Source organism: Cydia pomonella, unplaced genomic scaffold (genome assembly GCF_033807575.1).
Source record: "Cydia pomonella isolate Wapato2018A unplaced genomic scaffold, ilCydPomo1 PGA_scaffold_163, whole genome shotgun sequence".
Lineage (NCBI taxonomy): Eukaryota > Metazoa > Arthropoda > Insecta > Lepidoptera > Tortricidae > Cydia > Cydia pomonella.
In genome coordinates this window covers 85,676-101,135 of record NW_026907805.1, presented here as the reverse complement: position 1 = coordinate 101,135, position 15,460 = coordinate 85,676, and the positions used below count along the sequence as shown (strand labels likewise).

Below are 15,460 nucleotides of genomic sequence, written 5' to 3'. Positions count from 1 at the left end.
CCTCAACACTACGAGAGCAGAGCCCTCGACACAATGATTGTGGAGTAATGATAGCCTCCTCACTATTAAAGTGGGGTACATATAGCCTCGACGCTGTGAAAGCGGAGCCCTCGACACAATATTGTGGAGTAATGATAGCCTCTTCACTATTAAAGTGGGGCAAATATAGCTTCGACGCTGTGAAAGCGGAGCCCTCGACACAATGACTGTGGAGTAATGATAGCCACTTCACTATTAAAGTGGGGCAAATATAGCTTCGACGCTGTGAAAGCGGAGCACTCGACACAATGGTTGTGGAGTAATGATAGCCTCATCACTATTAAAGTGGGGCAAATATAGCTTCAACGCTGTTAAAGCGGAGCCCTCGACACAGTGATTGTGGAGTAATGATAGCCTCATCACTATTAAAGTGGGGCAAATATAGCTTCGACGCTGTTAAAGCGGAGCCCTCGACACAATGGTTGTGGAGTAATGATAGCCTCATCACTATTAAAGTGGGGCAAATATAGCTTCGACGCTGTTAAAGCGGAGCCCTCGACACAATGGTTGTGGAGTAATGATAGCCTCTTCACTATTAAAGTGGGGCAAATATAGCTTCGACGCTGTTAAAGCGGAGCCCTCGACACAATGGTTGTGGAGTAATGATAGCCTCTTCACTATTAAAGTGGGGCAAATATAGCTTCGACGCTGTTAAAGCGGAGCCCTCGACACAATGATTGTGGAGAAATGATAGCCTCTTCACTATTAAAGTGGGGCAAATATAGCTTCGACGCTGTTAAAGCGGAGCCCTCGACACAATGGTTGTGGAGTAATGATAGCCTCTTCACTATTAAAGTGGGGCAAATATAGCTTCGACGCTGTTAAAGCGGAGCCCTCGACACAATGATTGTGGAGAAATGATAGCCTCTTCACTATTAAAGTGGGGCAAATATAGCTTCGACGCTGTTAAAGCGGAGCCCTCGACACAATGATTGTGGAGTAATGATAGCCTCATCACTATTAAAGTGGGGCAAATATAGCTTCAACGCTGTTAAAGCGGAGCCCTCGACACAATGATTGTGGAGTAATGATAGCCTCATCACTATTAAAGTGGGGCAAATATAGCTTCGACGCTGTGAAAGCGGAGCCCTCGACACAATGGTTGTGGAGTATTGATAGCCTCTTCACTATTAAAGTGGGGCAAATATAACCTCGACGCTGTGAAAGCGGAGCCCTCGACACAATGATTGTGGAGTAATGATAGCCTCTTCACTATTAAAGTGGGGCAAATATAGTACCATGTCGACATCTCATTTATAAGAAAATATTTATTTAATATGTGTTTTAATTTTGAACTATTAATTAATGTGCATTATAAAATTACATTAAAACTTTAATCAACACAGTTAATACCGATTTTCTGTTTGATGAATATCTCGTTGCACAGTAAACCTAAGCTTCTAAGTACTCACGGAAAGGAGAATTATTATTAGACGGAGTTCACAATATTACACAAATCAAGTATATCTTTCCATAATATATTTCATTTTAAAATTATATTATATTATGTTAATCAAAGCTGTCTAATAATAACAAAGCGGGTAACTAACTGATGATCAAATTTAGGAGGCGACCACATCGATTGGACCCAAGACTCGACGATACCGCGATGTCCGATTAAAGCCTACTACCTAATCCGTCATGATCCATACGATAGATTCACTATGGCCCTCACATGGGGCATGGGGCGCACGGTATCGGAGCACGCATAGCACGTCCCGTTTGTATACGTCGATTAATGGCATTAAACACTTTAAACTGTCAGTCAGACTAAATTAGTCTTCCAATGTCTTATAGATTGTGATTGATTGACATTACTCCTGTATATTTATACCTATAGGTATCCTCATAAGACGCTCATTAAACTTGTTGGTACTGTGTATGTACATTTGCATAAAGACGCGTTTTGTTATCATTCATAGGCACTTATTACCAATCGGCAAGGATTACCATTGTTATCTGTTTTATTGTATGGTAGGGTAGATCGGACATGGTAAAAGCCGCTTTCGTGAAACGATTACCTAGTATATATTAACTTTATTCAAATATGGTTTGTATATTTAAATCTGTACGCGAAAGCATCTCGTAAAAAAAAATTGTGAGTGAACATTGCATTTTATGCAATCATAAAATGAAATCTAAATAATATTATATTAGTAAATAATACTATAATAGTACGTATTACAATTATTTAAAGTTCAAATTGTAATCTATTTGTAGCCCCATACTAATTTTTTCCGTAATTTATTTATTCAAAAAAGAAGGTAGTTGTAGTAAGTGATTTCGTATGAACGTAAAAATTACTTACTTGATTTCTTAGGTAATAAGTTTATTACGCTAAACGAATATACCTACAATTTCAAATTGAAAGTTTAACTGCCATGTAAGTATGGCAAACGAGACTAGACTTGCCGAGCTGAATAAACATCAATTTTTCGTTCGAGGGTACGGCGGTCGGCAGTTCAAATAATGTTTTGATTCTATACTTCTTATTCAGCGCACAATAAACATTAATCGAAACACAATTAGGTACACATATTTAGAGGAACACTATTTTGGCGAAAATACGTGTGACTCGGACTAACACAAAAACATGTAATGAGTACTGGAGAAGCGATGTCGAAGCAGGAACGCAGCGTAGCGAGTGAGAGGGACAGCGCGAACTTGTTTTTTAAATACTATAATCTCTAAAATGTGTGACTTGGACTGCACGATAACGTGTACTGCTGCTAGTAAATTATATTTGTTGTCTTGGATTTGGATACGAAGTATAATTATACTTCTCGCGTCGAATGATGGTCCCTATGACAGTTCATTTTTACACGTACCTACACGTAAAATGTTTGAAGACATTTTTTGTAAGTTTAGCATATTAATTTATTGAGAAACGTCACATTTAAGTAATAAAAGAATATTTCTTAATACTACTATTTCACTGGCTCGGTGACCCAAACAGGATTTGGCCTTTCACTTCACGCCAGCTAGGTATTCCGAGGGCGGACAGGTCTTTTAGGGCTTCATCACTCCAGCGGTATCTGGGACGCCCAGACGGACATTTTCCACCCGGGTGCCTCACATACGCTCTTCTCACATCATGATCCTGTTCTATCCTCTCCAGATGATCGAGTCAGCGGAGTCGTGTGGCTTTGAGCACCGCAACCAGCTCCGCTAGCTCCCTATTCTTCCTACGCCTCCAAGTTCCATCTTCATTTCTGATATGCCCCAGAATCTTCCGCCAGATTTTCTTCTCTGCCACTAAGAGCTTGCTCTCTTCTTTCTGAGTCAAAGTCCAAGGTTCACACCAAAATTGGCCTAATTACAGTCTTGTAGGCTCGAATATAATTTTATAAATTGAGCCCGATCAAATAATCCTTGAAGAATGTCAGTTCTTAAGGGACCATCATTAGACGACGCTAGATGCATAACATAACTTTTAACATTGTTTGAATTTTTTTCCGCAGCTTTTCGGACATGTAACTAATGATATCTATTTTACCCTTTAGTTCGCGATTACGTCCGAGATATGAGGTATCAGAAAACTACATATTTCAAATCTCGTCTACTCCGACAATCAGAAAAAACCTTTATACAGAATTTTCATATATAAACTTGGTCCAACAAAAAATGCTACAAATTTCATGCGATAGTGCAAACCCTCACGCAACGTCTCACCAAATACATTAACATTTATTGATATTTATATACCTACTTACTTACCATTGTATTTTACATTTATAGACAAGTATAAGTACTTAAATGTTATGGTTATGACATTTGAAAGCTTCCATTTTTGTTTGACCATCCGACATCATCTCTTTACTGGTGAACCAATAGATGATTGTAATTGGATGTGAACCTTTCTATTATTGCACTTTCACGCGTGTATTTATTGTTTAGCAGATAATGGGCGACTTCCAGGGCTGGCAACTACCAAAAATATGTCAAAAATTTGGTATATAAGTAGTAAAATATTAAAAAAATCTGAATTTATAGTTTAAATTCAGATTTTTTTTTTAACCCAGCTGAAGCTGAAACCAGTGACAAGCTTGGTGGTAATAAGAGTAAGGCCCTCAGTTTGTAAACTATAGTTTTTACTACTACTATACTAATACAGTAGAATAATTCACAAGCATCAAGACTATTTAATACTTTTTCTGTGGTGTTGTATATTGAATTTCAAAAACTGCGTTTTATCAATCGCTGCAGAGTAAGCCTGGTCTAAATCTATCTATGATGTCTAGAGGCTATCGATAACCCACAATAATATAACGTAAATGTTCGACTATGAACGAAATTCCTGATATACAGTATCCATAAATCAAAATCATGAACACACCTTTCAATCCTTTCATAGATTGAGGCTTTCGTTTTCTACGCGCGTGGAATTTGTGTTTAAGTCGTTCGGAATAATGAAGTCTACTGGTGAACCAGTCGATTAAGCCTGCAGACCGGACTCTTCCGAGCAGTTTATTGAAGGGTGCCGCCAGAGACGACCCTCGCCGAAGGTACATAGTTTGCAGAAGCGTTCCAATTGGATCTCTTATTGTGTGGATCTTCGACTCACCGTTCTCATCAGCAAACTTCCCAGTGTAACTCTTGTGGTAAATATCGGATGCTAGAGTGTACAAGCGCTGATCAGAGTTCACCATAACCTGCATTATGCAGTTTACAGTACGGTTGCAGGTTGTGTTAACATTTTTTAAATTAATAACTGGATTCCTTAATAAGTCAGCATGAAACGCGGGACTGACAACCACTTGGTACTTTGAGACAACTTCTTCGGCGTCGTTGGGCTGATATCCTCGGATGGGATGCGTCGTGGCGCTCAGCAAGGACGCTTGAATAACATATGATATCATAAACACGTACATAAGTATATTAAGCAGCACTATTCTATAGGGTAGTCCTGATTTAGCTTTCTGCGTTTGACTAATGTTACTCATAAAATAACCCCAAACTATGAGGATATCTCGACTCGTATCTCTCACATGCCTTTTGAATATTCCCATGAGCGTAACCGTGACACAACTAACGCAGAAAATGACAAAAATAGCCCATAAAGCTCCTATTCCGAATTGTTTGAGGACTCCAGGCCACTTGGGAAGCAGTTTTGCTCTAGCAATTACTATTTCGTAATGATTAACCATGTAAGGTTCTATGAAATCCAAGTTTGACATTTGATTATGAGTTAGTGAGTAACCACCTAGAGCTCCTTCCACGTGGTATGTTTCTATCTCATGTAACATGCCCGTGAACGTAAAGTTGTCCAGACGTTCACCAAAGTTTTCAACGTTTCCATAATCTATCAGTTCGACTGTGATGCCATAGTCACGAATTAATTGTAATAAATAATTCTCAATAGCGTCCTTTCCGCACAGCGATATGAAAGGCCAATAGTCGTGCGACACAAATTGAACACGGCAGCCTCGGAGTACAGTTTTCTTCTCATGTGTAAATATTTTGCCGATGTTGGTATTGTGAATTTCAGAACAACGGGACCGCGGTTTTAACAACTTTATTACGGGTCGGTTACATTCGTCGTATCGATTCTCAAACGAATAAACCAATAAATTTTGATCCTGGGAGAAAGCAACAAGAGCGACGTTGTAAATGTGATTCAGTAACAGGTAATCCGATATATCTTGAAGATAGTCTTTCATGTACTCGATCGTTATTATAAATTTCGCTCGCGGATTCCAAAAAGGGTCTCTTTTGACTAAGTCCAGTCCCTGAGCAAAGGCGAAGTAATCCTCGCAACGGATGACGTAAACGTCGTTGTACAGCGTGTTGTTCGGCCAATAGACCGTCCTGGAGACGAACCTCGCCTGGCGCGGCAAGGAGTGCAGCGCCTCAGCCAGCTGTGCATCCACGTTGATCAAAGTAACATCGGTTATATTTCCAAGTTCAATTCGTCGTATCATCATGGTTACGCATTTGTGCAGCTCTTTTATGGCATTTTTTTCATAAAATTGCTCAAAACCATAGCAAAAATTAATCAGAAAAAGGAATACATAATGCAGATGAAACTTGTCCATTATTACTTATGCTAAAAACTTTTCCTTCCTTCGTATTTTTTAACGTTACTATTCTCTTGACATTGAATCGATGAACTGAAACGGCTTTGTGGTAACTTTGGCGCCATTAAATCGAACCAGTAATGTACATATACCTATTAATCAATCACCACCGTACCTTTTAACGTAAAGCAAGAAATAAGTAAAATGAAATTAAGTGTCATTTGTAAAAATATTAATCCATTCTAGGTATTAGTAATAGAAGTAAATAGACATTTAATGGACATCCCCACCTAGTCTAGGTACAGTCAACCAATTTGAATCCTAGGCCACTATAGAACCTTGTCACTTTATATAACTACTCTATACATGACATGCATCACTCAATAAGCACTGTCGTAGAAGTCATTATGACATGGTTCTATAGTGGCCTAGGAATCAAATTGGTTGACTGTACCTATTAATCTTTACTAATATTATAAATATCAATGTAACTCAGTATATCTGATCTGTCTGTCTGTCTGTAACGTCTTCAGTTTTCACGCTTAACGTATCGATATTAAAGTTTGCAAGTATAATATATAATGAATAGATGACAATATGAAGGTTTGGTAGGTACCATTGGGATGATCTTATGGAAGAGCCGTAAGATGAATTATATTAGCCTCTTCGTTGGCTCGTATGATTCGTTTTGACGAGTCTAATATATTGGGAGCGTTAAGAGGCTACAGTCGGCAATTATTATAAGTGTTCAAGTTCTAATAACTTGATCCTCTGTGAATTGCAATCCTGGCGAGTCTGTCTCTGGAAAGTTTATACTACCTTTTTTTTTTTCAAAAACGGAATCGCCGAAAAAATATTGAACGTTGTCACAAAATTGTATAAATGCGACCTACCCGGAGAAGAGCCGGACAGATACGCGAAGGATATATTTACGCAAGCTGTAAGGAGACGCTTCGCTTGCGCTCCACTCTCACTTGTTCAATATTTTTTTTGGCGATAACGATAACTTGGAGGTAGTGCTGGTAGGAATTCGAGTTTTTCTAAGTCTAAATTTGAAAAACTTAATTGACACATTCGACGAGACTGCGCTAAAAAAACTTCCGAGTTATTTAAGTTTCCGAGTTGAGTCCTTTACTGCGTTTTTTAAGCGCAACTCAAAAGGACTCAAGCCTCCGTCAAGAATTGTAGCTAGATAGATAGAATACTCTTTATTGGCACACCTCAGTAAAAATATACAAGAAAAATAAACAATTGATTAAATTTAGAGGCATACAACAGGCGGTCTTATCGCGCTTATTCGCGGTTATGGCGGGCTTATGTATTTTATTGGTTTTATCTAAAGACTTGTAGCAACCAAAATAAACATTATTGTCTGGTGTATTAGGTACACCAATTCATGAATTTTATATGACGACAATGCATTTTTTAATAAAATTATGAGACTTTTCTGAAAATAACTCAAGCCTCTACAATAGACCCGAGTCTCTAACAAGTTAAAAAAACCCGAATTTGGACTTATAAGGGTCTGAAAAAGTCCAGTCTTAAAGCAGAGGACTCGATACTTAACCTATACTACTTGGAGGTGGAACAGCAGAGGCAGCCCTGGTCATCTGGCCCGCGGCAGAGAATGTGTACAAGCGGCGTGAACATTGATAACAGCGTCCGGAACAGATAATCGGCCTTCGCGGCTTTCAAATGTTCACCGGCGGTGTTGCCGCGGGCTACTCTATTATTGAGCCTGTTGAACTTCGGGGAACCTTTGCAAGTACGAGTACAATCCAGCAAAATATCACTACGTCACAACAGTCGGACCACGCTACGTTTTCATGCCAAGTGTCACGTCGATTATGGAGCCTATAGGTAGGGATATGTATGCATTCTTATTGCCAAGGTTTGCGTGGTCAGCGTCTAAGTCAAAGTGCCTTCGCAGTTCGCAATAAATAACCGCTAAAACCCGGTGTAAAAATCGCAGTTAGAGTTCGACCAAGCTAAGTTTTAATGTCAACTGCTATTGCAAGTATGACGCTATGAATATGTTTATATTCGGGCCGTTTGCCACGTTTCCATTCTCCTTTTAAAGGTTTTTTCTTTGTAAAATGTCCAGAATCGTCAAATTTTAATCGACCACTATGATTCTTTAATTTTAACAAATAGTCCTGCGTGTATAGTAAACCATAATGTATTTTCTGAGTACATCTCAGCGTGTAACCACACCACTCCGCTGTTAGATTAGGAAATGTCCTCCAAATAGGGAGCGTGCATGAACTGTAGGAGGCAGCACAGGAGCCGTCAGATTTTTGGCGCGAGGCGTAAATGTGATGTTTTTTGTTCCGATGTAGCCCACAAGATGGCAGAACCTACTATGCACAAGAAAACACTTGACGTGTAAATGTGCCTGTTTATGGTTCCGTTTCAGACCACAAGATGGCAGACCCTCCAACGCGCACGGTCCCTATAGTCCAAATAGTGAAACTCCACATGCTAATGGCAAGCTGCATTACGTCTGCTGCACATAAATGCATATGTAATGGCGCATTGTCGACTGCCCGGCTGCAACTGTCACCTGCGGCCTTGCAGCGAAGCAGATTGCAAACTTACCAGTGTAAAGTAGAACTCAAGTCCACTTTATAACTGCGATGGCCGAATGTATACATCAAATAGCTCCTAGTATAATATGATCTGTTTTGGGTCATATATATACGACAATGGGGTAGGCCAGTGTAAGTGTTTTGCAGATGGCACCCGCTGATGGCACCAGCATAGGTTTTTCATGTCAATCTTTTTAGTTAACGCACTTTTTAATTTTAAGTTTTGTATTTATAACTTGTAGATTTTAGTTTAATTTTATTGTACATATGGAAAATTTTCATTTAATTTATTTTACGTATCTTACATATTTTTTAGTGAATATTTACACGAATGACTGACTATTTGAGTAAAGTATGTTTACAGTCCAATAAGAAGAGGCTATTAAAGCGAATAGCTCATTCCTTGAATAAGAAAACATTAACCGCGGACAATAAGATAATTCCGAGTCACGTAACGCTATGTAGCTAATAAAATGCCTATTTTAGTACAAACAATATCGCAAATTAATAAATACAAGAAAGAGAAAGTAGATAAAGTGTAGATATTTGTTTCCTTGGTCTCGAAACTGTTTACTGTAGATCAATTATTTAGTAATATACTTAGTTATTACTATTAACATTGTATTCGGTATAGAACATACTTTCAGTCAGCATTTCTTAACCAGAATATATCCAGTCATGAAGTAGGTAAACACAACTTTATTGTAAAAAGGTCAAGAGTGTTAGTATTTTTGGACGAAACGCTCGCTTAGCTACTGCGGCTGACTGTACCTAAGTTAAGTACTACACAAAATATTTTATATTTTATAATGAAAAACATTGTGTAACGATGCTTTCTAGCTTACTCATAAAACACGAGGACCTTTCCATTAACTCTCGTTCTTAATTTAAACATCCATTTCCGTTCTCATTGCTGTGATGTATGTAGGTAGGTATAAAAATAAGTATAGGTACCCACCGTCACTATCTATAATAAAACAGTCTTGCATGAACGCCATTGTGTTTCATTTAATACATTCTAACTGGCGACGAATTGGTGAATTTTAGTCGAAATTAGTGACCATGCCTTTCGGAAAGCTACACGAATTCGATCTACACGGTCGAGGGAATTGGGACGCGTACGTACGGCTCGTGGATCAGTTCATTTTACTGAATGAAATAAAAGACGAGTTGCGCGTGGCCACGTTGGTAACACACGTCGGCTCAGCGACCTACGAATTGATGTGTGATCTGTGTGCACCTGATCATCCAGAAAAGAAAGACTTCAAAATCCTAGTGGATCTTGTAAAAAACCATTTGGACCCAAAAAGATCAGAAATAGCCGAGAGGCATATTTTTCGACAGCGGCGGCAAGCGGAAGGCGAATCGGTCGGGGTTTTCCTTCAAAATTTAAAACATCTCGCGACACATTGCAACTTCGGTTCAAGCCTGGAGGAAAATCTACGCGACCAATTTGTTTCGGGCCTCAGGAGTGAAGATATGAGGTCGCGCTTGTTCGCGGAACCCACATTGGACTACAAAAAGGCGGTGGAGTTGGCGCTCGCATTGGAAGCGGCCGAGCGGCACGCTGAGACAGCGGCCATCGGCGGCGGCGGCGGCGGCGGGGCGCCGACGGCAGGACTCGGGCAGGGCGCGGCCGGCCTGCACCGCGTGGGCCAGGCGCCCGCGGCGACCAAGCGGCGGCCCGCTTGCTGGCGCTGTGGCCGGGAGGGACACGGGCCTAACAAGTGTCGCTACAAGTCGTATACTTGCAACCTGTGCAAGGACAAAGGACACTTGTCTACAATGTGTAAAAAAGGTGATAGTGCCGGCAGGTCTAAGTATCAGAACTACATTAATGGTGATAGTTCGGACGACGATACGAGTGATGGTATGTACAAGATTCTATCAGTAAAAAGTAAGATAAAAGATGGACCTTTTCATTGTGAACTTAGAGTTAACAATCGTAATATTTCATTTGAAATTGACACGGGCAGTAGAATATCGGCGGTATCAAAACAATTTTACGATAAACATTTTTCACATTTAAACTTACAAAAAGATGACGATAGATTCCATTCATATACGGGAGTACCAATAATCCCATTGGGGTACATCAGAGTGCGTGTTACGAGCGGGAGGGAGTCAGCTGATTTACCGTTGTTTGTTATTGATAACGGCGGCCCGCCCTTGTTAGGCCGATCTTGGTTGCGCAAATTAAATCTCGCTTCTATAAAGATAAACAATATATCAGACAACAATGATCCCTTGGTGCTTCAATTAAAAAATGAGTTTCCAGAGGTCTTTGAAGATAGATTAGGTACTTTTAAAACAAAAATACACTTGCATTTGAAAGATAGTGCCCCGATATTCTGTAAAGCCCGACCGTTGCCTTTAGCGCTGCGTATGCCAGTCGAACGTGAGCTTGAAAGGTTGCAATCCGAAAATGTAATTTATAAAGTGGAAACCTCCGAATACGGGACGCCCATAGTTCCCGTAATCAAGCGCGACGGTTCGATTCGCATATGCGGCGACTACAAGGTCACTGTAAATAAATGTTTAAAAGAATTTCACTATCCCTTGCCCCGCATAGAACAATTGTTTGCGGCTTTAAGCGGAGGGGAAAAGTTCACTAAATTAGATTTAAAGAACGCATATTTACAACTTGTTCTCGATGATGACTCACAGCCTCTAACCGCTATAACTACACACGTAGGTACCTTTTTGTACCGACGGGCTCCATTCGGAATAAAGTGCTTGCCTGAAATATTTCAAAAACTTATTGAAGAAACGCTTAGCGGGTTGGAGGGCGTAGTGGCATTTATCGATGACATTTGTGTTACTGGTAGAAATAAAGATCATCATATGAAAAATTTGAAAGCGGTTTTAACTCGACTGAGGGAGGCAGGGTTGCGTATTAAATTCGAAAAATGTGAGTTCTTTAAAGACGAGGTCTGTTACCTCGGTTATAGGATAAATAAAAATGGCCTGCATACGGACAAAGGTAAAATTGCCGCAATTGAAAATTTACCTGTGCCACAAAATGTGTCACAGCTTAGAGCCGCTTTGGGTCTTATTAACTATTATGCACGATTTATACCCAATACCAGTGCTATTTTACACCCACTGTATGCTCTACTTGCCAAGGGTAACCGGTGGCAGTGGACACATTTGTGTGATCAGGCTTTCAAACAGGTAAAAGGTGAGTTGCTGAACAGTCCAGCGCTGGCACATTACGAGCCTTCGCTGCCACTGGTTCTCTGCGTGGACAGCAGTGCCTATGGACTTGGTGCTGTGCTGGCTCAACGGTATCCTGACGGCACCGAGCGCCTCGTGTGCTGCGCGTCGCGCACGCTTAGCGAGACCGAGCGGCGCTACAGCCAGATAGATAAGGAGGCGCTGGCCATCGTGTACGGAGTGAACAAGCACCATCAATATCTATTCGGCCGTAAGTTTACCCTTCGAAGCGATCACAAAGCGCTCACATACATTTTTGGCCCGAAGCATGGCATACCTCAAACGGCCGCGAGCCGCTTACAGAGGTATGCAGTGCGACTGGCAGCATACGACTTCGATATAGAGTTCGTATCGACGGATAAAAACGGTAATGCGGACGGTCTTTCCCGCTTACCGCTCCCTGCAGGGTCGAGGAAAAACGATGAGGACGACGCGGCATATCTACACTTTGTGGAAGAAACTTTCCCTCTTAGCCACAGAGACGTGGCGAGGGAAACAAAAAAAGACATAACACTATGCAAAGTGTACGGGTACATCATGAGCGGGTGGCCTTCAGACACGGAAATAGAAAATGAAAAACCTTATTTCCACCGCAAGGACACGCTGCACATCGATCATGATTGCATAGTGTGGGGGTATCGAGTAGTGATCCCCACCAGTACAAATACATACAAATACAAATACAAATATTTATTAATAACAAAAAGTTACAAGTCATTTCTTGATTACGATTATAAAAACACAGTGTTGAATTAATTAATTATTCATTATAAAATCAATGTATAAAAGTTCAAATTATAATAGTAACAACAATATTATTTATATAATCAGAAACAATAATATTATTTACTTTAAATTATAATAGGTAGGTTAAAGTATTCTGCGTAATCGTAGAACACTTCGCTCATGAGCCACATTTTTAATTTACACTTAAAGACCGCGGTGGTAGCTGTGTTTCTGATACTATCGGGTAAGCGGTTGTAAACAGATGGTCCAGCGCAGTATACAGATCGCTGGGACTTAGCGAGTCTGTGCGGATCAGCGATCAGTCTGTTTTTATGCGCATTGCTACGGAGATGGTAGTTATCATTCGTTCCCTTGAGTTTGAACTTGTTCAGATTTTCGTGTGTAAACACCGCCACTTGGTAAAGGTAAAGGCAAGGAAGGGGCAATATGTTGAGATCCCGGAAGAGGTCTCTTGCTGGGGCATCTGATGGTTTACCGGTCATAATACGGACGGCACGCTTCTGCATAACAAATACGCGACTCCAGTCTGAAGCGCGGGCCCATAACTCCACGCCATAGGTGAGGAGTGAGTGCATAGTTGCGTAATAACACTGGCGCACCGCGCACAGCCCGGCGGTGCTCGCTAGGCGCCGTAGCGCATAGCATGCCCGCCCCAACCTGCCACACAGATCATCGATATGGGACTCCCACGTTAATGCGCTGTCGAGCTGGAAACCCAGGAGGCGTGTGCCGGAAACTTGCTGTATAGGGGCACCGCCCGCACACACCCTCAGGGTTGGGCTGGGGTGACCGTTTAACTTGAACGTCATGAAGCATGTTTTTTCTTTGTTCATGGCCAGGCCGTTGGACTGGAACCATTGGTGTAGTTGTTCCATGATGTCATTTATCGCTCCCTCCAACTCATGTTCAGCGGATGCGGTTATGACTGCCGTGACGTCGTCAGCGTACATAAATATCTCCGCTCCTTTTATCGCCTTTGGCAAGTCGTTTAAAAGAACGCTAAACAAAGTGTTGGAAAGGCACGAGCCCTGGGGAACGCCCATGAGGTTTCGTAATTCCGCAGACACAACACTACCTCCGGCGCCAACGACGACCTGAGCTCTGTCTGTCATAAATGACAATATTAGCTTATTGGCCGGTCCCCGAATGCCGTAGTGCGCAAGTTTGTCGGCGACGAGTGCGTGGTCCGCCGTGTCGAAGGCGCGCGATAGGTCGCAGCAAATTACGGCTACATACCGCTCTGCCTCGCGGGCGCTCAGTACACCGCGCACCACCTCGCGCACCAGGTCTGTGGTGGACCGGCCTTGTCGATAGGCGTATTGGCTCTCGGACAGTATGTTCCGCGGTGCCCAGAAACCAAGTAAACGCTTATTTAACCCCGCCTCAAAACACTTGCTCGGGCCTGGAACCAATGATATGGGGCGATAGGATTTAATAATTGATTTTTTGCCTTTACCCTTATAAAGAGGGCATATTTTAACTTTTTTTAAGGTTTCCGGATACACTCCTGATCGCATACAGTTGTTGAATAAGTGGGATAACACGTAGCTAATTGTAGGGCTGGCTTGCTTTAGCAGGTTAGTGGATAAGCCATAAGCGTCAGTGCTGTTTTTAGGCGCAACAGAATATTTAAATAAATTAGCGACTTCGTGCGGTGTGAAAGCCCTCAGCCTCAGCGAGCAATCGGCGTCAGCGTACCCCTCCGACAAGGCGGAAATGCATCGGCCGTGGTCGGCAGAGGGCGCACCGCACGCAGTGGCCGCCGTCACGAACTCGTGGTTGAGCGCGTCCACCGCGAGCTGTTTGGACTCAAATCGGCGGCCGGCGTTATCCACGAGCAGCTCGGTGTAGTCGACACGCTCGCGGGGGGCCCGAGCTAGCTCGGTGTTGATGGCCTTCCACATCGCCCTGCTTTTATTGGGGTTATTATCAATGATTGAATTAAAATAGTCACTGCGCTTAGTTTTTAATTTATAGTGGTAGCATTCCTGTAACTTACTCGAGGCGTCATGTAAGGGAATATTATCCGGGTATTTTTTTGATAGGCTAGTAAACTCTAAAGCCAGTGCTTTTAGATCTTGGATTTCGCTATCAATCCAGGGGTTGTATTTAGGACGTATTATTAAAGGTTTTAGTGGAAGGTGGATATTTAGTAAGTTAGTGAGGACATTAATTACTGTGGCTGCAAATTGTTTACATTCGCCGCTGTGTTTAGCCACAACTGCTTGCCAGTCTATGGACTCCAGTGCTAAGACGAAGGCCGTTCTGTTTTTGTGGCTAAAAACCCGTTTTGTTATCACTTGAGGCGGTGGGTGGCGCGGGGGGCACGGCGCGATCAGTCGCTGCGCTGCGTGATCGCTCAGATGGGTGTCAACGCAGGCGGCGGTAACTCGATCGTCGCGGATGTTTGTGTACACATGGTCTAGCAAAGTTGAGCTTGAGCCGTCCTGTCTGGTTGCATCGTCGATATACTGCCGAAACCCCTGTGTCGTTAATATATCCATCAACTGCCTCTTTGACGGAGTATTCTCAAGAAGGTCGATATTAATATCTCCCATTATTATCGCTGTAAGTTCGTCATTGTTAATTTTTGTTAGTAACTCTTCGAATAGTTTTAGGTACTCGGTATGGCTGGTCAGATTTGAATGGTAAATTCCTATTATTAAGATATTTTCGTCTACAAGGTATACAGCACATACGTCGAATATCTGTTCCCGGGATAAATCGCGATAATCGGGTTTGTTTACAGCTTTTTTATCGGACTTGACGTATATGCAGCTACCACCGCGTTCTACATTCGGTCTGCAGTAATAGGATAGAAGGTCAAAATTTGTTAGGGTAACAGATTGGATT

At 41.8% G+C, this 15,460-nt stretch overlaps 2 protein-coding genes across 2 annotated transcripts; both read right to left on the bottom strand.

The window, feature by feature from the left end:
• Positions 1–3,166: 3,166 nt before the first annotated feature.
• Positions 3,167–5,963, bottom strand: LOC133533422 (uncharacterized). Its single transcript, XM_061872399.1, has 2 exons — positions 4,419–5,963; positions 3,167–3,316 (listed from the first exon to the last, which is right to left on the bottom strand). The coding sequence occupies exons 1-2, from the start codon at positions 5,961–5,963 to the stop codon at positions 3,167–3,169; spliced, it is 1,695 nt and encodes a 564-aa protein (XP_061728383.1).
• A 451-nt stretch (positions 5,964–6,414) lies between these two features.
• LOC133533420 (uncharacterized) lies at positions 6,415–15,165 on the bottom strand. The gene is given in 4 exon segments (XM_061872398.1): positions 6,415–6,684; positions 10,153–10,399; positions 12,675–12,740; positions 12,868–15,165. Coding segments are annotated over 4 exon segments (2,697 nt in total). The 3' UTR covers positions 6,415–6,598.
• Between the last annotated feature and the right edge of the window lie 295 nt (positions 15,166–15,460).